A 20,328-nucleotide genomic window follows, 5' to 3' on the forward strand; every position below is an offset into this window, starting at 1 on the left:
TGGCAGCATCAGCACCCTCCCAGTGTGCCCAGACCAAGTACAACCAATCCCCTTCCCCACTGGTTGACTAGAAAATCAACGTCTTCACAAGGGGAGACTGTGCAAGGAAAGAGATTTGTGCCCGTTTCCATCTCCTGCTGCAGGCCTGCAATGCCCTCCTCTCCTCACACTGTTCCTGGGACTCCCCAGTCACCCAAGAGACAGGAAAGGGGAGAAACCCCAATTCTGTTTGCAGAAATTTATTGCAGGTTCCAAGGTTGTAGATCCAAACAGAAAGTGAATGGAGAGAATTTTTCCCCTCCCTCTCCCATAATACCAGTTCTGGGATCCCCAAAGTGGAGCCTGTGGGATCCAAAACATCTTAAGGTAAATTTTCCTTATGAACATTTTCTACCTTTAAAGACAAACGGTATATTTCAGAGTTCTTACAACAATGTAGCTAATTCTGTAACTGAAAATTTAACTGAAAGATGTTTCCCTAATGCACTGGTAGCAGATGACAGAACTTGCAATAATGGGTATAAATAATGGGCAGAAAGGTACCATCTGGCTATTAGGATTTTTTTTTTACAGTAAGAGTTGTTCAGTAGTGGAATCAGCTGCCTACAGGGGTGATGAACCCCCTCTCACTGGAATCTTCAAGCAGCAGCCAGAGATTAGAGATTATTTAGGCTGCTCCTGCATTGAGCAGTGGGTTGGACTAGATGGCCTGTGTAGCCCCTTCCTACTCTTATGATTCTGTGACTTAATTAAACCATGAGATCTTCTAGAATAAGAGAAGGCAAAGTTTAAGAGTCATTCTCTTCACTAAAGGATCTCATGTATCATCTGTTTGTTTTGGGAGATGGAATTTTACCATTTTTCTTACCAAATTAAAAGAATATAATACCTTCCCCTGAAGGCTGGAAAGCTAAAGTCTGGCAATTTTTCACTCTAGATAAAGGAGTACACCAAACAAGATTACTACCGGCAGAAGTATTTATAGAAAACTGGCAGCCATGGATTACTTACTTAAAAGGAAATATGGATGCAGATTTCTCTCCAATGGATTATTAATTGAAAAGATTGATATTGATAAAATGTTACTTTCTAAGATAACAACAAGTTGTGAACAGAAGTCATTCTATGGATTATAAGAATTACTGAATTTACTGTACCGATGTGTTCAGGGCATATATTTGGCTAGCAGTGCCTATACCGTAAGCCTTTTCCTTTTGATAATTTGTACGTTGTTTGAAATGTGTTTATTGTATTTTACTCAATAAAATAAATGACTTTGGAAAAAAATATGCAAGGGGAAATTAATCAATTTGGGGATACATTAAAGCATATATTTAAATTAACACAAACAGAGAAGAGGAAATAAAAGTGATTAACCCAACCCCTCCCCCCCCAGGCCGGCCAAATCTACTTTCTAAGCTTCATCTGGTCTGAAATCTTTTCTGGCACCATCTATTCACATTCAAGCTTATTCTGTCTTAAGTTCTAGACACGTCTTTACAAATAATCCTAATACCACTTTCTGAATATTTTTCTGAAACTGTGTGCAACTCATTCCTCTTCTGTGAGTCACGAAAATCAGCCCCTGCATAACCAACTTCATTCTGCCCGTGTTGCAACAAGTACCAAATCATGCCCCTTACCTGGATCTTGGCCAGGGAGCCGCTCACTTTCCCCTGGGAACTGGGCGAACATCTCGTCACCCTTTTCCAGACCAGATTTAGGAACCAAAAGTCCCTCTAGAAGGAAGGGAGAGAGAAACACAGCATTATTTCCAGAGTGCTGTGAAATACAGAAGGACCTGTAGATTCTACCTTTTGGTTTTAGCTTTCTGACAGACACTAAAATTCAGGCAGCAAAAATAAAGCTGAAAAAGATTTAACATGATCTCCTCAGGCAGTGATTCTTCGAGCACTTTGAAGTGGGACTTGCTTTTTAAACTATGGCTGATTCAACCATGGACATTTTGCTGGGCCTTGATTCCAGAACTGGAAGTTACTGTGTGTCATGCCCAGTCTTATACTGGGGCCAGGCCGTAGTTATCCTCCTGGCTGGACGTGGGTATGGTCAACTGTCTCTTCGCACAACTTCCCAAGTTGTCCTGGGAATCCACATCCTGTTGTTGCTGTTAGACACCTGTGATAGCGATAAGGAGGGCTAGCCAAATTCCTGGATTTCTCTGGGAAAAGGGTGTGTGGTTTTGGGGGGACGGGGGTTAGTCATTTGCTTTCTGTATTTCTAGGAAGGCTTTGCTGGGTAGATCCAATTCTGTCAATAAACATCTGGTAGCCTATTTTACCTGGACCGCTGTTTCTGCATAAAGACTTTTGCTAAAACAGAAGTGCTTTCCCCTAAATAGTCCAGGGAGTCGTGGCAGTATGTAACTGTCCAACTTTCCCCGCTGCTTCCGGGCGGTCTTCTCTGAATACGCCTTGGTTCAATTTTTCCGGAAAGATCACAATTGGATCCTGGGAAAACAACTGCCTTAAAATAAGGATGATCGCTGGCTTGATCCTTCCTTGCCACTGACATATAGCCTGCCATTCTGAGGGGAGAAAGGGACTAATTCCAGCGCCTCCCTATTCATGCTGTCTTTTTGTTATGCTGGGAAGTTCCTTCAGGCTGAGTGGGATTTTAGTGGAGCCCCATCTTAATTTTTCCCAACAGAAGTCAATTTGAGATACCTGGCTCAAGGTTGACTTCGCCTTCCATCCTCCTGCTTGCTGGGGGTAAAGTGGAGATGACGAGGGAAGGCAATTACAAACCACCTCGTAAACATAGGCCGTTTCCGCACGGCCTCTCTGTCGCCTCCACGCCGGCAAGAATTCCGCCGGCGTGGAGGCGAAGCACCGACTCCGCATGCAGCCATGCAAGCGTACCTCAGCAGAAAACCCGACAAGCGGCAGAGGCTGACTCGCCGCGGAGCCGCCCTCTTCCCCCTGGAGATTGGGAGGGACAATGTGGTAGGAGCTTCCACGGCCAGCAGGCGACGACGGAGACATCGTGAGTGGGGCGGAGAAGGGAGACAGCGTCTTCCAGTGATTACGCTTACCAGCCACCCGGAGGAAGGCGCTTCACCTGCTAAAGAGGGTTGTTGTTTAGGAAACCCTGGCGCCCGCCCGGGGGGGGGGAGCGCAGTCAGGTCGGCGCTGCTGCCGCCTGTGCGAACGGCGGCCTGGGGGCGGCGTTTTTACCGCCCCCAGGCCGTCGTTTTTGGGCCGTGCGGAAACGGCCATAGCTAGCCTAGTAAATGTCAGAACATGTGTAAATGTTTAGATGAGCAAAATCTAAATGACAGCTGGACCCTCCTTCAAATGGGTGCCGTGTGAGGATTAGTACCGAGTGCACAGCTTGTACCGTGTGTAAACCTGATAAGGTGAGGGCACCTGATTGGTACCACTTTTGTATATAGTTAGCACAGACAGCAGTGTGATGTGTGCCTGAAAACACCTGTGGTCTGGCGAAGCACTTTATTAGCAAATAGCAATAAAATAGAACTGCACTGGTGACTGTGTGTCTATCAGTTCTTGTCTACATTGCATCCTACAAGGTGGTCTACTCTGAGTAAATCCGCTGCTTCAACAGTAAATGTCATGATGTGACATCACCGCATGGATTAGTAATTATCTGGTGCTTGTACCTTTACTTTATAGAGAGTTGGAATGGATAGGGTCCCACAGAATCAGACTGGCACCACAGGTATACACGTATGACTTCTTAGAAAGGGGGCATCGACTGAAGCTGAGCCGGGAGCATTCCTTACCCAAAGAATCCGCATTCCCCTCATCTTCCTGCATGACTTGCCAAAACATCGTCCTTTGGCTGGGCTTCGGCAGAGCTGGCTCGACCATATGCAATGGCACGCCAGTCTCCTTGAGGGTCGCTGGCATCTGGAAGAGAAGAGCATTTCTGCCTTTTATTCCAAGTCCCTTGTTCAGAAGGGGCCTCGTAAAGACACTCTGTTTTCAAACGCTTCTGATAACCCAGGGCAGAAGAGTGATGGAGGTGGTTCAGCTGAAGTTTTTTGGCTCTTCTAAGAAAAGAGGATGAAGGACACTGCTCTGCTCCAGCACAAGTCTTTGGAAGTGTTTTCATGCTCCTGTGGGCACAAGGGGGGGAGGGGAGTAGCCAGACGCCATCCATATTTTTAAAAGGGGTTCTGTTTTTATGTAATTAATATTTAAATTACCGTATATACTCATGTATAAGTCGAATTTTTCAGCACATTTTTAATGCTGAAAAAGCTCCCCTCGACTTATATGCGGGTCATTAAAAGTTTTTTGTGTTTTTACTTTTCTGGCCAGCAGGGGACGCAGTTTTTATGCTAGAGGCACCAAGGTTTCAGGGTACCCTCAGAAGACTCTCCTGATGATACCAGCCAAGTTTGGTAAAGTTTGGTTTAGGGGGTTCAAAGTAATGGACCCCCAAAGGAGGTGCCCCCATTCCCCATTGTTTTCAATGGGAGCTATTAGTAGATGGGGCTACCCTTTTGAGGGTCCATAACTTTGGACCCTCTGAACCAAACTTCACCAAACCTGGCTGGTCTCATCAGGAGAGTCTCTTTATGATACCAGCCAGGTTTGGTAAAGTTTGGGTCAGGGGATCCAAAGTTATTGACCCCCAAAGGGGATGCCCCATCCCCCATTGTTTACAATGGAAGCTAATAGTAGATTTTTCATTTCTGATAATATCCCTCTTAAAATCTAAGTTGGGTTACATTTGGACATACAGATGATGATGAGGAATCCAGTTATGAAGATTTTAACTATTGTGTTTTAGCTTGGTTGCTGGATGAGCTAAGGTTTTTGTACTTTTAAAGTTATTGTTGATACCATATTGTTCTTGTTGACCCTCTTTTCCACTTACAGAGCCAGTTTACTGTTTTTCTTTGAAATATTCAAAAACATTTAACCTACTGATGCCTCAATTGATGCTGCATTTCCCACCCTCGACTTATACGCGAGTCAATACGTTTTCCCAGTTTTTTGTGGTAAAATTAGGTGCCTCGACTTATATGCGGGTCGACTTATACACGAGTATATACGGTATGTTTCAATGCATGTTTTAACCTTGTTGTGAACTGCCCTGAGCCCTCAGGGGGAGGGCGGTATATACAATTAATAATAAATAAATAAATAAATTTGTTTAGGAAATTTTGTTGCCACCTTTCTACCCAAACAGGTGTGGTGCCCCTGGACTGTTCAATAACAAGACTCTGTATTCAGTTGATTTCTTTATCATGAAACAGCACCAGGAATAAGCATTTGACTTCTATGGCCAGAACTAAACATAACCAGCAATGCGGCCTCCATTATCCCCAACGTCACGTCACCCCACCCCTGACTACCAGTTCCCGAGGGGGGATGGCACCCCTCCAGCCCCACGGTCTGTTGGAAGAAGAAACCACCTCCCCCACACAGGGTCAAAACTACCTACATTCCACACTACTGACAGAACTACAACAGCAGGTGTCTACTGAGCTGATAAGGCCTGAGAAGCAAAGCGGAAAAACATGAGCACAGCAGGGAGGGGGAATGCGAACAGAATGGTTCCCACGCTCCAGACAGGAGACATGGTAGGATTAAACGGGCTGATCATGACACAGGCCCCGAAGGCACCAGTCATCCAAACATTTCAACATTAAAACATGTAAAATAAAGTAATGTGAAATATGTGATATAAACATCAAAAACATATAAACACATACCTGGATGTTTATATGTTAGGAATAAACCTGGATTCATATGCACACCCTGACAGTCACATACCTCTGCTAGCTTAGCTTTGGTAGCATCTTGCTCTTTGGGAGGAAGAGAGATATCGGAATCATTAGGACATGTCATTTGACTGCCTAAAAAGAGAAAAAAAAGACAGAAGGGATAAGTTAGAAGACAACGGGGAACAAAAATCCTAAGTCCTATCCTGCCAAGGATCACCAGAAGCAACAGAGTGGAATGTTTGCATTTTGGGGGGGTGTTTAGACAGAAAAGGGAACTTAGCAAGATAATTATTCTCGCACAGGAATGAGGGAAAACTGTACTAGTGAAGTTCCCTGTTCTTTAGATGACATTTAACCCCCCCCCCCCCCGAATTTCACTCTTCACTCCTGATGAGCCTAAATTACCCCGTAAGCAAGAAACAGAAGGTGCGTTTACTTGGGAATGTACCGGAACTTGATCCCAGGGAGTTGTGCAGATGAGTAAATAAAGACTCACTGAGGCCTTACCCAGCAAACCAGCTTCTCTGCTATTGTTCCCCTTGGTTACTTTGACGACTGGTCTCTGATCAAAGTCTGAGGCAGACTCTTCCACCTCCAGGGTGCCCCTGATCATCTCTTGCAAGGGTTCCTGAAACAGCAAGGAAAATTCTGGTCAGTGAGACCACTCCCCCACTCCCACCCCCACCCCATGCTCCTCAAAATCTTTTTTTGTTTGCATGGGTAATCTGAGGATCAGGTTTTGACTAACGCTCACAGCAGTGGTGAAACAATAAGTAAGACAGAGGGCTGTGGGGAGGAACAGCCATGCCCCGACCTGCAGGCCATGTTGCGTGGTGCTACATAGTTGGTTATAAAGTATTTTCTAGGGCAGTGGTGGCGAACCTTTGGCACTCCAGATGTTATGGACTACAATTCCCATCAGCCTCTGCCAGCATGGCATGCTGGCAGGGGCTGATGGGAATTGTAGTTCATAACATCTGGAGCGCCAAAGGTTCGCCACCACGGTTCTAGGGTTTCTGTCCAGTACTGCTCCAGAAGGATAACTTCTCAGAAGGTCAGTCTAGATTGGAGTCCCCAACCTTCTTGAGCCTATGGGTACCTTTTGCACAGTGGGGGCAACCGCAAAATGACAGGCAAAAGAGGTGGAGCCACTTCAAAATGGCTACCACTGGAGGCTTAGCCAACTGCTAAGTCTCAGAGAGAAAGATTATGAATAACTCTAATAGTAACTCTTCAACATTTCAGGCAGAGGCTCTGTTCGAAAAGATGCCTTCCCTTGATTACAGAAAGTACAGCAGTTGCAAACTTCATACTGAGAAGCTTAAAAAGAAAATATTTTAATTTCAGTACTGAGAAGCTTTAAAAGTTTTTGCTTTTGGAATTTATTGTGGACTTTAACTTGTGATTTACCTTAATCACAAAGCTCTGCATTGAAGCGGTTTATTTTTTAAGAGTGAAATTAACTTTGGTTTATAACTGTTTCTTGTATTTGGCATGTAATAACAACAGTATAGTTATGTTATAAGAAATCTTTTCTTCACTGTTGTCACAGCTATTGTTTGTTTGATCATACTGGGTTTGCTGTATGCTTAGTTTTTATTCTGTCCAATTTTCATAATGAACGCGCACATTTAAAACACGTGCACACATCTTATTTTCAGTCACACACTGAAGATTCTGTGGAGGCAGCGGCTGCATAAGCAACGTTTTAAAAAATCTGCACAGCCAATCAGATCTCCAATTGATAATCAAAAGGCTTGTCAGGCAAAAAACCCCACCTAGACCTGCCCATTTTCCAAAAACTGTTGGCAGGCACAATCATCTATACCACACGTGGCACTTCTTCCAGAAAATTCAAATATGATCTTCGTGGGGATAGGGGTCTGGCAGCAGGAGTTCAACTGGAAAAGAACATTCAATCCTCTGCTACAGATTATCACTTCTGTTGTTAGGGTTAAGGAAACCAACTTTTTCACAAACAGCAGCATCACCTACAGATAGAAAATAAGTGTCACCAGCCAGGATGGAAGACATCCTGGCTCCTTGCACCAAATGGTCTTCCAGGTGCAAACTCTCCTTGGAAAATGCAGGGTTCGAAGGATTACTGTCAGAGTCCCTCAAAAAAATGTCTGACACTCCCTCCTTAGAAGGATCTCTGTTGGTGTATGAATCCCTATCATCTTGGATAAAGGCTACTCTTCCTAACAAAGTGCCATACTCAGCCGCAGGACAGAAAACATCCAGGTGGTTTGACGAAGAGTGCTATCAAATGAAAGCTTTTACCTCAGAGCCCTTCATGCATTATTTTCCTAGAAAATGCGAGCTGCCAGATCATATGGCCGAATACCAACAATTCAAAGCCCAGTTCCAGAAAGGCCCTGATTATAAAGAGGCGAGGGTGGTGCAAAAAAACTGGGCTGATCACAATTCGCTACAATCAACGCAAAGAACACCGAGCAGATTTTGGAACCACCCTCATTTCAAAGGGCAGCTCTTGCAACTCTACCGCATACATCTCGGCCTCCTCTATCACCCCTTCAACTTGGTGGGAGCACTACAATAAAATCTTCTCTGACCCAGATTCCAATCAACCCGATGTGGAGCTACTTGCTCTTGAAGACCTGCCCAGATGGCCTCGAGTCACTACCACCGAGGTATTCCGCCTTATTAGAAAACTCAAACATGGAAAGGCCCCTGGTCCGGATGGCCTATTCCCTGAAATCTTTACCAACTATGCCGGAAACTGGGCTCCTATATTGGCGAAACTTTTTGCATCAATTGATAATAGCTTGACCAATTACCTAAGATTGGACCAAAGCCACTGTTGTTCAATTTTTTAAAGAAGGAAATAATGATACACCTTCCAATTACAGGCCAATCAGCCTCCTATCTATCCCAGGGAAACTGTACGCGGATCACCTCTGCGAGAAACTTCTGGAATGGGCCATTCCTGGCAGCAGTCCTGAGCGGTCAGTTTCATCAAGGGCCACTCCACGTCACGACCACTGTGCGGTACTGAGGCACCTCGCCGAGAAATATGGAAAAACCAAGAACTCTGGACTATATGCTGCGTTCCTCGACCTGAGGAGTGCCTTTGATTCCATCCCCAGGCAACATCTTTGGAACAAACTAAGTGCTCTGGGGATAGAGAAGCGCTGCTTCTTCTCGTCCAAAGACTTTATGCTGCCACCAATTGCAGCATACATTACAATCCCACTGGCCCATGCCCCCCCGAAATAATTTCTCATAAGGGTGTCAAGCAAGGTTGTGTCCTTGCCCCTCTTCTTTTCAACCTGTTTCTACAGGACCTTACAACTTCCCTTCCAACGGCTCGAGCTCACCCCCCCATCCTTAGCAACGCTATGACCCACCTTCTATGTATGCCGATGACACGGTATTGCTCGTGATACCAAGATAGGCCGCAAGCGTCTTCTCCACGCCTTTGCAGACTACTGCGAATGCAATCAACTTACAATAAACTATGAGAAGACTAAAATGGTGACATTCTCAAAAGCGTGGAAGCCAGCAGCATGGTCTATCGAGGTGGGAACAGAATTGACCAAAGTCAAAAGTTTCAACTACTTGGGAATCCGTTTCCAATATAGCTTGAATTGGACCCGAGCAGTACCGTACATCTCCCTCTCCACCAACCAGTGCTTGTGACAGCAATTAGGCGTTTCTTCTGCTCCCAAAGGGGTCAATGCGTCCCAGCAGCGGTGAGAGCCTTTGAAGGCGAAACTGATCCCGAAAACCTTGTAAGGCGCTCCAATCTGGCTAAATCATAATCCTGAAGCCTCTTGAGTCTATTCAATCTAGCTTCTTTATGAAGCTTCAACTTTGGAATTTTGAACAGCGTGTCATCTCTCTCCATATGTTCGGAGGTGGGTCTAAATCTTCACCGAAACACGTATATGGCAGTACTCACCGGCCCCGATGCTGGCTGCGCCTCCATTTCCGACCAGAACAGGACAGCCTAACAAAGCGAATGCTTTTCAGATTCCTACCTCTCCGCTTGGAGCCTCCTGATCGAAGGAAAAAATTAATTAGTTAGGCCCGCTTTGGGCTTCTTCATAAACATGGATGAAGCGCCAAACTGCCAATAAACTAAGGCTACTCGACGCCGAAAATCAGCACTATCTACTCAATGCATGAAGGGCATTTTGCGGGAGGGTTCCCACCCTCTTCCCTTCGGTAAGGGCCTACCACCAGGTACTTTTGCAATGTATCTTCACCATATCTCCGGCGATACCTTAATGCTAGCCCGACTGAGCGCCCTACCTTCAGCAGTCCTGAGTGGCAGATTTCTCCAGATCCCATACCCAACAAAGAACGTGTCCCTGCTCACAAAAAGCCATTGAAACAATTTGAGCACATCCTCCTAGATTCGCGAACTATATACTTCATCCAGAGGACAATATATAGACCCGCACACCGGGAGCTTCTGTGCCTACTCACCAGACAAGGTCAAATCCTTCTTTCTGCTTTGTGACCAGTCTCCTCAGAGATCCCTAGACGTTGCCAAATTCCTGGCGCTGGCACAGCAGATTCGCCACAGATTTTAGTTTGTTTATTTATTTATTTATGGTTTTAACTGCAGGAAATGTCTGAACCTATTTATTTTAACTTGATTTTCCTCAACCTCCCTGTTGTATTTTAAACTTATGCCAATAAAAAGGTTGATGATGATGATGAGTCACCAGCCAGTTGGTTGATGTGGGTTTTCCGGGCTGTGTGGCGGTGGTCCGGTAGATCTTGTTCCTGACATTTCGCTTGCATCTGTGGCCGGCATCTTCAGAGGTGTGTCACAGGTGTATCTCTGTGATACACCTCTGAAGATGCCGGCCACAGATGCAGGCGAAATGTCAGGAACAAGATCTACCGGACCACCGCCACACAGCCCGGAAAACCCACAGCAACCAATAGAGTCCGGACGTGAAAGCCTTCAATAGTACACAGTTACCAACCAGTCTACATGCCACAAAAAGTAGACTCCAGGGCTGATTCCGCATGGGCCAAAAACAGTGGTGTGAAAATGGTGTGAAAACAGTATAAACCCTTTTACACCGTTTTAAACCCTTTTACACCATTTCCACACCGTTTTCACACTGCTGTTTTTGGCCCATGTGGAATCAGCCCAGGATAGGGTTAGGGCACAAGGACTGACTGGCACACTTTCTTTCTGGGTCAGTTGGCAATGCAGTTGTCTAACAGTTTTTATAATATGTGATATTGCCCTGCACTAATTTGTAAAACTTGGCTAGAAATTTCAGTCAGAACATAAAAGCTGGTCTAACACACAAATAATATCGATAACCTACTGTTCTGCACCCTACTAGAGACTTGGGGGGGGGGGGGGGGCCAGCATGGTGTAGTAGTGGTTATGAGTGGTGGACTTTAATCTGGAGAACTGAGTTTGTTTCCCCATGCCTCCCCATGAAGCCTGCTGGGTGACCTTGGGCTAGTCACAGTTCTCTGAGAACTCTCTCTGCCCCACTTCAAAAGCTGTCTGAGTGGAAGGGAAGGCAATTGTAAGCCACTCTAAGGCCCCTTCCGCACACGAAAAATAATGCGTTTTCAAACCACTTTCACAACTGTTTGCAAGTGGATTTTGCTATTCCGCACAGCTTCAAAGAGCACTGAAAGCAGTTTGAAAATGCATTATTCTGCATGTGCGGAATGAGCCTCAGACTGCTTTTGGTAGAGAAAAGCAGGGTCTAAAAGCCAGCTCTTCTTGTAAATATAAATATAACCTCACCTGCCATTTCCAAGTCTCAGCCTTTTGTTGGGTCAGCAGGAAATCATCCACCAGGGCGGCAGCTTGGGTGCAGTTCTCAGGACCGCCTGCCCTGATCCAGCTCTGCAGCTCTGGTGGCAGGATGGCCAAGAACTGCTCCAGGATCAGCAGCTCCAGGATCTGCTCCTTCGAGTGCCTCTCTGGCCTCAGCCATTGGTGGCAAAGCTCCTGCAGCTGGCTGTAGAGCCGGCGTGGGTCTTCCACCTCCCGGGAGCGGAACTGCCGGAAGTGCTGGCGCAGAGCTTCCATGCGGTTGGCTTCCCCTCGCAAGATAGCTGCCTTCACTTTCCCATAATCCTCTCTGTCTCTGGCCTCCAGGATGCCAAAGGCCTGCTGGGCTTCTCCACTGAGTGCTGGCAGGAGCCGGGCCACCCACTCTTCTCTGGGCCACTGGCAGGCCTGGGCCACTTGCTCGAAGGAGGTCAGGAAGGCTTTAGCATCATCCCACAGGGGGGTTTCTGCCAATTGTGGGCCTCCCCATGCTGAGTGAGGAGACTGGAGAGTCTTCAAGAATTCCTGCCATTGAGTTTCCCAGTGCTGCTGCATCCCCTTGGAGGGGTCCCATCGGCTCTCTTGCGTGGCTTTCCAGCTGGATCGCTCCCCTGTGAATTCAGACTGAGTCACGCTGACAGGGTTTCTTGCTCCTTCTGGCCCTTCTTTTGGAAGGGCACTTGATTGCCCCTTCATGTTCCCGCAAGTAACAAAAGATCTGGAAAGGCTGCGCAATGACGCTTAACCCCTGCACAATTTTGAGGGTCTCAGAACCCTGATCTAATTAAAAATATAAAGAGGATTTCTGTCTCGAGCTGTTTATCTTGTCTCAGGAGTGACAGCAGAAGGTGAGCAATGAGGGAACTGGAGGCATCAGGAACATCCCAAGCACTGTCTTCCAGGGGAACTGAGGAACGCCACCTTGAGCAAAAAGAAGTCACAACACAGAAGGTGAAAAAACCAACCAACCAAGAGTTGGAGTTGGGGTGGGGGTTGGAGGGAAGGAAGAACAGGTAACTGAAGTGACTTCCTTCGAAAGTCTTTTGAGGTTGTCAGCTTATTTTCCAGCATCTCCCTGTTTCAAAATAGAAAAATCACTAGCGGGGCCGGGCCACGTGTTGCTGTGACTTATTGTGGTGAAATGGGAAAGGAACAGTAACAGCAAATCAATTGCAGAGGCCAGCAGTACATGCTCATGCAAGCACGCAGCCTGATAATGTGCGATGTCATTGATGTGTGTGCCCGCATTCCTTGGGGGAGGGGAATGGAAAGGCACCCCTCCCACACATCTAGGCTGGCTGGTCATGATCCTTTACCTGGGAGTAAGTTTGGTTGGTGGCAATGGGTGTCGCTTCTGAGGAAACCCTCTGAGGGGCGCGACACAGCCATTCAAAGTATGTCACGGTTGCTGTACCGAGCTTACTCCTGAGTAATGCGTGCCTGGTTTTCTTAACTGTAACAGCAGTATTCAGGGAATCTAGGGTGCTTGGCCCCTCCCTCCCGTCCCTTGCATGTCGCCCCTCACTCTCTTCCCTCCCTCACTTCTCTTCCCTTGCATGCCATCCCTCCCTCCCTCCCTCCCTCTCCCTCCCTTCCCTCTCCCTCTTGTGCATGTGTGTGTATGTGTTTCACTTTCACTTGAGTTACTGCCTATGTACTGTTTTCACTGCTCATATCTGGCCATTTGAGTGAACATTCTAAGCTACACGAACATTCTAAGGGTGACAGTTACACACAGGCAGCTTCATGTCCTTCACCATGGAGCGCCAGGAAAAAGGCGTTTTACCTGGGCCAAGTGTGAAAATTCAGGTATGTGAGCATCTAAAAACACTCTCACCTGGCTGACTATAGTGGCTGGGAATTTTCAGGGGAATTGGCTGAGCAGTTACTGAGTTATACTACCACTAACAAATACATTGTTAGCTTTTTATATATATAGATAACAAAGCTTTATTTATTTATTTAAACATGGCATCTGTGGCCACTTCTTCAATCTTTCACCCCACTACAGCTGACTGCCTGACCCTGGTATGGCAGATATTAGACCGCAGTGCATAGCCCTATTTCCATTTTGAAGGTCTCCTGAAGAATTTTACTCACAATTTTTAATATTTTTATTGCTCAACTAGAATTCTTCAGGGAAGCACATTTTGGGAGTATAATTGTCCAATGCTGCAATATTTTGAAGTGAATAATTTTTTTTGAATTGAAATATATAATTTATGGATAATCGTTTCAATAGAAGAGACAATTTGTTTCACAGCAATATGGAAACAGCTAATTATCTTATTAACGGAGATGTCAAATTCACAGGCAGATTTCTGGATAGCAGAGCTTATGGTGATGCCATCGATTGCATGTTCAGTATTCACATGAACCCAGTTGAAATAAAGTCGGCTGACCTCTTTCCTCACAGCACAATGGCTCTTTCTTTTTTTCTCTCTCTTTGAGAGAGCCATACCGTGCCCGGCCATACTGTGCCCGAGCCATACTGTGCCCGGTGCACACTCTGCGTCCTCCCCCCCCCCCCACACACACACACTTACCTTAGTTCAGCCTGAAAGTACAGGCTGGAAAAGCGGCCTGTTCACTTGAGGCTGAAAACGGCCTGGTGGGAACTACACTTCCCAGGAGACCTTGGGGTTCGCAGGGTCTCCTGGGAAGTGTAGTTCCCACCAGGCCGTTTTCAGCCTCAAGTGAACAGGCCGCTTTTCCAGCCTGTACTTTCAGGCTGAACTAAGGTAAGTGTGTGGTGGGGCGCCGTGATTTCCCCCCTGGCGTGCACCGGTGCAATGCACACCCCCTCTGTCCCCTGGTAGCTCCGCCTCTGGTTGACTACGAGTGTGCCTTGCAACTACTCAATTTTTTTAACATAGTGACTGCTTGTTCAGAATATGGCTGAAATGGATCATAGAGATTCTAAATAATTGCAACAACAAACAGGGTCCCTAGGCTTCAGCCTAGTAGCCTTATGGATAATACAGCCCTGACTGCAGCAGCCATTTTGTGTCTGTCATTTTTGTGTCTGACTGCCTCCTTTGGCAGCCATTTTGTGGCTGTGCCACCATGCCGCGTCAGAATTCCAGAAGTGCCCACAGACTCAAAATGATTGGGGAACCCCAATTGAAAACATTTATTAGCTGCCTTTCTCCCTTTTAGGAAATCAAGTCGGCTTACAGTGCAAATAATGATAGAACACATAAAGACCACTAGTTAAAATCATTAGTTTATAATTTCCAGTATGCAGAAGAACTAATCAAATGCCAACATAACTAAAATGGTCTTCAGCTGTCTCTCGAAGTGTGAGAGTGACAGAGCCTGCTAATTCCTAGGCAGGAAAATATGGGAGAAGCCAGTCCTTCAAATACCTTGAACCCAAGTCATGTAGGGCATTAAAGAACAAAGCTAACAGCTTGCATTGGGATCAGAAATGGACTGGAAGCTAGTGTAATTGCTACAGGACTGGGGTCACATCATCCCAGGAACTGGGTCCAACCAGCTGTCAAATCATGCACTAACAGCAGCCTCCAAACACTATTCAAGGGTACCCACAAGCTTCAACCGTATTGTACTCTATATAGGTCTACCCTTGGACTACAATTGGTACAAAATGCCATTGCCTAGCTATCAGGAACTAGGCAGACATTACGCACATTCTACAGTACCTCTGTTGGTTACTGTTCAGTTTCCAGGTTCCATTTTCCCCTTTACAAGCACCTGGTCATCACTGACTCATGAGGTGATCTCACATCATGATGTTTACTAGGCAGGCAATGTTTACGATGTGGTTTGCCATGGCCTTCCCCAATTGTCTACACTTTACTTGGAAGGATGGAAGGCTCAGGCAACTTTGAGACAGCTACCTGAATCTGACTCCTTTCTGTCAGGATTGAACTTGGAGCTTCAACTGCAGTGCTATAGCTTACCACTCTGCGTCACAGGACTCTCTGGTTCCATTCAAGGAACTGGTTATCACCTACAAATCCCTTTGTGGTCATGGAAATGCATACGTGACAGAGCTACCTTTCCTGCTGCGTGCCGTCTGAGCCAAGCCTTCTGAGGGTGCCACCCTATAAACTGGAAAAAAAACTGGCAAGGCTTCATTCATGCCCACTGTCTGTGAGAGACATGGACGCTACCCATTGCCTGACTCTGCTTATGAACACTGGACTCCCTCAGCAGTCTTGCCATCCAAACAATAAATAGGACAGCCCTACTTATCTTCCAAGATTGAGCCAGCATGGGTTATCAGGTTTTCTCCCTCCATGCACACAATTTTCATAGCAGCCCTGAGAGATACTATTGTCGAAGGTTTTCACAGCAGGAATTTTCATAGAATCATAGAGTTGGAAGAGACCACAAGGCTCATCAAATCCAACCTCCTGCCATGAAGGAACACACAATCAAAGCACTCCTGACAGATGGCCACCCAGCCTCTCCACCACTCCCTGAGGCAGTGAATTCCACTGTCAAACAGCCTTGACAGTCAGAAAGTTCTTCCTACCGTGTTTCCTACGGAGCCCCTCGGGGACGGGGCGGTATAAAAGTTGAAAGTATAAATAAATAAATAAATAAATAAATAAATAAATAAATAAATAAATAAATAAATAAATATTTTCCCCGAAAATAAGACAGTGTCTTATATTAATTTTTGCTCCCAAAGATGCGCTATGTCTTATTTTCAGGGGATGTCTTATTTTTCTGTGTTCTGTTCGTCGGACATGCTTCCAAACAAAAACTTTCCTACGTCTTACTTTTGGGGGATGTCTTATATTTCGCACTTCAGCAAAACCTCTACTACGTCTTATTTTCCGGGGATGTCTTAAATTCGGGGAAACAGGGTAATGTTTAGGTGGAAGTTCTTTTCCTGCACCTTGAATCCATTACTCCAGGTCCTAGTCTCTGAGGTAGCAGAAAACAAGCTTGCTCCCTCCATCCAAATATTTAAACATAGTTAGCATGTCCCCCCTTAACCTTCGCTTCTCCAGACTAGAAACCCCCAGCTCCCTAGATCTCTCTTCATAGGGCATGGATTCCAGACCTTTTATCATTTTGGGGTGCTGTGTGGTTGCCGGGCTGTATGGCCGTGTTCTAGCAGCATTCTCTCCTTCGACAATACTTTTATTGTCTCCGACAATACTTGTATTGTTTTAAAGCGTTCATTTTGGCTGCCCTTCTCTGGACATGTTCCAGCTTGCCAATATCCTTCTTACATTGCAGTGCCCACAACCGGACACAGTACTCTGTGAGGTCTGACAGTGCAGAGTAGAGTGGTACAATGACTTCACTCGATCTAGACACTATACTCTTATTGATGCATCCCAGAATTGCATTGTCTTTCTTGGCTGCCATATCACATTGCTGACTCATGTTCATTTTGCAGTCTACTAAGACTCCCAGATCCCTTTCACATGTACTGCTGTCAAGCCAGGTATCACCCATCCTATATCTGCGCATTTCATTTTTTTCTGCCTAAATGTAGAATGTTACATTTATCTCTGTTGAAGTGCATGTTGTTCATTTTGGCCCAACTCTCTAATCTGCCCAGGTCATTTTGAATCCTGCCCCTGTCCTCCAAGGTACTGGCTAGCCCTCCTAATCTGGTATCATCTGCACTTACACCTGGCATCTTTAGAGGTATGTCATGGTAAGATGTGTTTCTATCCATGGTAGAGCGTGGAATGTTTTGTGTAGTTGGGTAGGTGGAGGAAACAGCAACTATACAAAATACTCCACGCTAGGCCACAGAGCAAAACACATCTTACCATGACATGCCTCAGAGCAGTGTTTCCCAACCTTTTCGAGGTCAGGGTACCCTTGACCTCACTCTTCATATCTCACGGTACCCCTGCCGCCACCCTCCACCTTCCCCTCCCATTGTCCCTGCTTGCCACCCCACCCCCCACCTTCCCCTCCCAGGGTGAAGGGAAGCAGGGGGGGGGTGGCTGCTGACCTTGTGGCAGGCCCTGCCCCATGGGCCAGCTCCATGTCCTTGCTGGCGCCGGTGGGAGACACCACAAAAATGAGGGGGGCGGTAGTGTTGCCGCGGTACCCCTGGGACACGCTCACGGCACCCCAGGGTACCACGGAACCCTGGTTGAGAATGGCTGCCTCAGAGGATGCCAGCTGTAGATGCAGGCAAAACAACAGGAGCTAAAACTATCACACCATAGCGACAGAGTGCAGAAAACATACAACACTCTGTGGGATAGGTCAGAGCCAAAGACATAAAAATCATGTCCTGAACATCTGATTGGGCTGCAGTTGCCAGCTCACCACCATGGCCTGCTCCTGGGCTTTTAAATAGCAGCTCCGTCAGCCAAAACCATCAACAAAGATTCTTCTTTGTTGGCATCAGAAATTTATCTTATCTCCCCGCCAGACAAAGCCTGCCGATTTAGCCCCTGTTTAGAACACAGGAACCTTGAGTTCAAAGCCGACAAACAGAATGGCTAATCTTATGGCACCTGCAAAATATTATTACCAGGTTGCCAACAACCCGTAGTAGAGTGGGGGCATAATACTTTGGATCTTTGATGTGTAGAAGCCTTTTATTAGCAGAAGAATACAATCCCACCAAACCTCAGTGAAGTTGGAAACTTCCCTTCATTACCCACAATAATCAAGACCCACAATACAATTAAGAAGGGATTCCGCGAGTTAATTTTTAACACACCTAACCTACCTCTCCAGAAATAAAAACAAATTAATGACCCCCCCGCCCAAAGAAACCCGAAACAGGCCACGATCCTTGCTTTGACTCAGACTTAATTCCATGCTGGCTCATGTTATTTGCACCCCCCTGGTAGAAGAGAGCTGGTGGCAGCAAGGGGGGAGGAGGGGGGGAATTATAGCTGTATCCAAAGAGAGACAGGGGTGGATAGGAAATCAGATTAAACCAGGAAGAAAAACCGGGAGGTGTGCAAAGCTCAACTTACTCCGGCAGGCCCGGCTTTGCTCTTGCAGCCCCTGGCGAGTTGGGGCGGCCTCCCTGGCTTGCAAAATCCAAGGGGGGGCCGACGGGGGTTGCAGATCCCGGGAGCGGCTCTTTGCACCGGAGATGCCCAGCGCAGCTCCTCCTCCTCGACCCTGTCTGTGTTTTTCCTTCCTCGGTGGCTTCAATGGCGGGGCTGCAGCAATGCCAATCCGAAGAGAGGCTCTCGGCCGCTCCCTACCGAGCCCTGGGCTCATTGCTCTTTGCTGCAAATGGAGGGTCGTGGCATGCAAACGCCGCGCCTGCAAGAGCCGGACGAGATCCAGGCTGCCAAATACAAGGCGCGTCTCCCCAAGAAGCCAACAAACTCCCTAGAGTCGAGTATATCACCATCAGCTAGAGCTGCCAATCTCCGGGGAGGCCTGCAAAGCTCCTGAAACTTCCTTGATCTTCTCCTGGACAAAATGGCTGCTTTCGAGGGTGGACTGGATTCCCTGTTTAATTTGTTTGCCCGCCTCGAGCCACAGCTGACCCATATAGTTTTCAAGGCAAAGAAATGTTCGGAGGTGGTTTGCCATTGCCTGCCCCCTTGGCATGCTTTCCTTGGAGGGCTTTCCTTCCAAATTCTGGCCAAAGTCAGGACTGAGACAGACTGCAATCTGCTTTACGACCAGAAACTGGAGGCTTCAGGTTAACATCCCAGGTCTGAAAGTCATCTGGCCAACTTCCATGCAAACTAGTTTGACACCTTAACTCAGTGATGACGAACCTGTGATGCGTGTGTCAAAGGTGACCCGTCACAAAGTTTTGGGTGACACGACAGCGTTCTCCAACACCCGACAATAATTATTCTCCCTGTTGGAATTTGAGTCATTTTTGCAATTATTTTTCTTTTAAAATATAATACATAACACCACACATGTTTGGACTGTATTTGTTTTATGAAAATGTTATATGAAGAATTGTTTTCCTTTTGTTCAAGGGCAGGGGATGACACAGAAGAGTGGAGCTAAGCATTTTCCGAATTTTTGAATTGCCCCATTGCTGCTCAACAACTACACTCCGCAGACCCTCTAAATCCTGCTAAGGTCCCTGTCTTCCCTAAACTTCACTGTTCCCAAATCTCCAGAAATTTCCCAAACCAGGTGAACCCAGGGCTGGCAATCCTATGATCAGCCCCAAACAGAGGTGGGATCCAGCAGGTTCTCACAGGTTCCCGAGAGTCGGTTACCAATTATTTGTGTGTGCCGAAAGCGGGTTACTAATGGGTGATTTTTGCCACATGATTTTTGCCTTAGTTACGCCCCTCCTCTCAACAGTAGTGCGCAGAACTTGAAGCAGTCTAGCAGGAGGTGCACCGACGTGCGTGGCAGCCTGCGCCTGTGTTCATTCGTTTCCCGCCCAAGGACCGGTGCAGTGGCTGTGTCCTTGCCACAGCCCCGCCCCCAGAATGCCCGACCACGCCCCTGTCATGCCCCGCCCATCCCCATTGGCGCTATGCCACAGTTTGAATCCCACCATCATGGGAACCCGTTACTAAAAATTTTGGATCCCACCACTGGCCCCAAATGTTACAAAATACTGATGTACTGGGTAGAGCGTCAAACCAGACCAAATCCTTCCTGAGTTGGACTGAAGCTCATGGGTTGACCTCGGATCAATTAATGTTCTCTCCGTCTAACCCAGGGGTAGGGAACCTTTAACACTCAAAGAGCCATTTGGACCAATTTTCCACGGGAAAAGAAAACACTTGGAGCCGCAAATAATTTTTGACATTTAAAATAAAGATAACGCTATATATGTATTGGGGTTTTTTTACCTTTTACTCCGCTCATTCTGAGAAGCACATGGATGTGCCCGCCTGCACCAACACCTGGCAAGGGAGCAAAC

At 46.6% G+C, this 20,328-nt stretch overlaps 1 protein-coding gene across 5 annotated transcripts in view; it reads right to left on the reverse strand.

Annotated features, from left to right (window-relative positions):
* LOC125428611 (zinc finger and SCAN domain-containing protein 22-like) overlaps positions 1-19,131 on the reverse strand; it is a 30,903-nt gene extending 11,772 nt beyond the window's left edge. For 2 of the 5 annotated variants that reach the window (XM_048489031.1, XM_048489030.1), the window contains exons 1-6: positions 18,443-19,131; positions 11,475-12,425; positions 6,227-6,347; positions 5,769-5,851; positions 3,764-3,890; positions 1,644-1,739 (exon numbers count right to left, since the gene is read on the reverse strand). In XM_048489031.1, the coding sequence (XP_048344988.1) occupies positions 1,644-1,739; positions 3,764-3,890; positions 5,769-5,851; positions 6,227-6,347; positions 11,475-12,200 (1,153 nt within the window). In that variant the 5' untranslated portion in view covers positions 12,201-12,425; positions 18,443-19,131. The remainder of the gene's footprint in view (positions 1-1,643; positions 1,740-3,763; positions 3,891-5,768; positions 5,852-6,226; positions 6,348-11,474; positions 12,426-18,442) is intronic. The other 3 variants (XM_048489029.1, XM_048489028.1, XM_048489027.1) reach the window with 3 other exon arrangements.
* Positions 19,132-20,328: the final 1,197 nt, after the last annotated feature.

Source organism: Sphaerodactylus townsendi, linkage group LG03 (assembly GCF_021028975.2).
Source record: "Sphaerodactylus townsendi isolate TG3544 linkage group LG03, MPM_Stown_v2.3, whole genome shotgun sequence".
Taxonomy (NCBI): domain Eukaryota; kingdom Metazoa; phylum Chordata; class Lepidosauria; order Squamata; family Sphaerodactylidae; genus Sphaerodactylus; species Sphaerodactylus townsendi.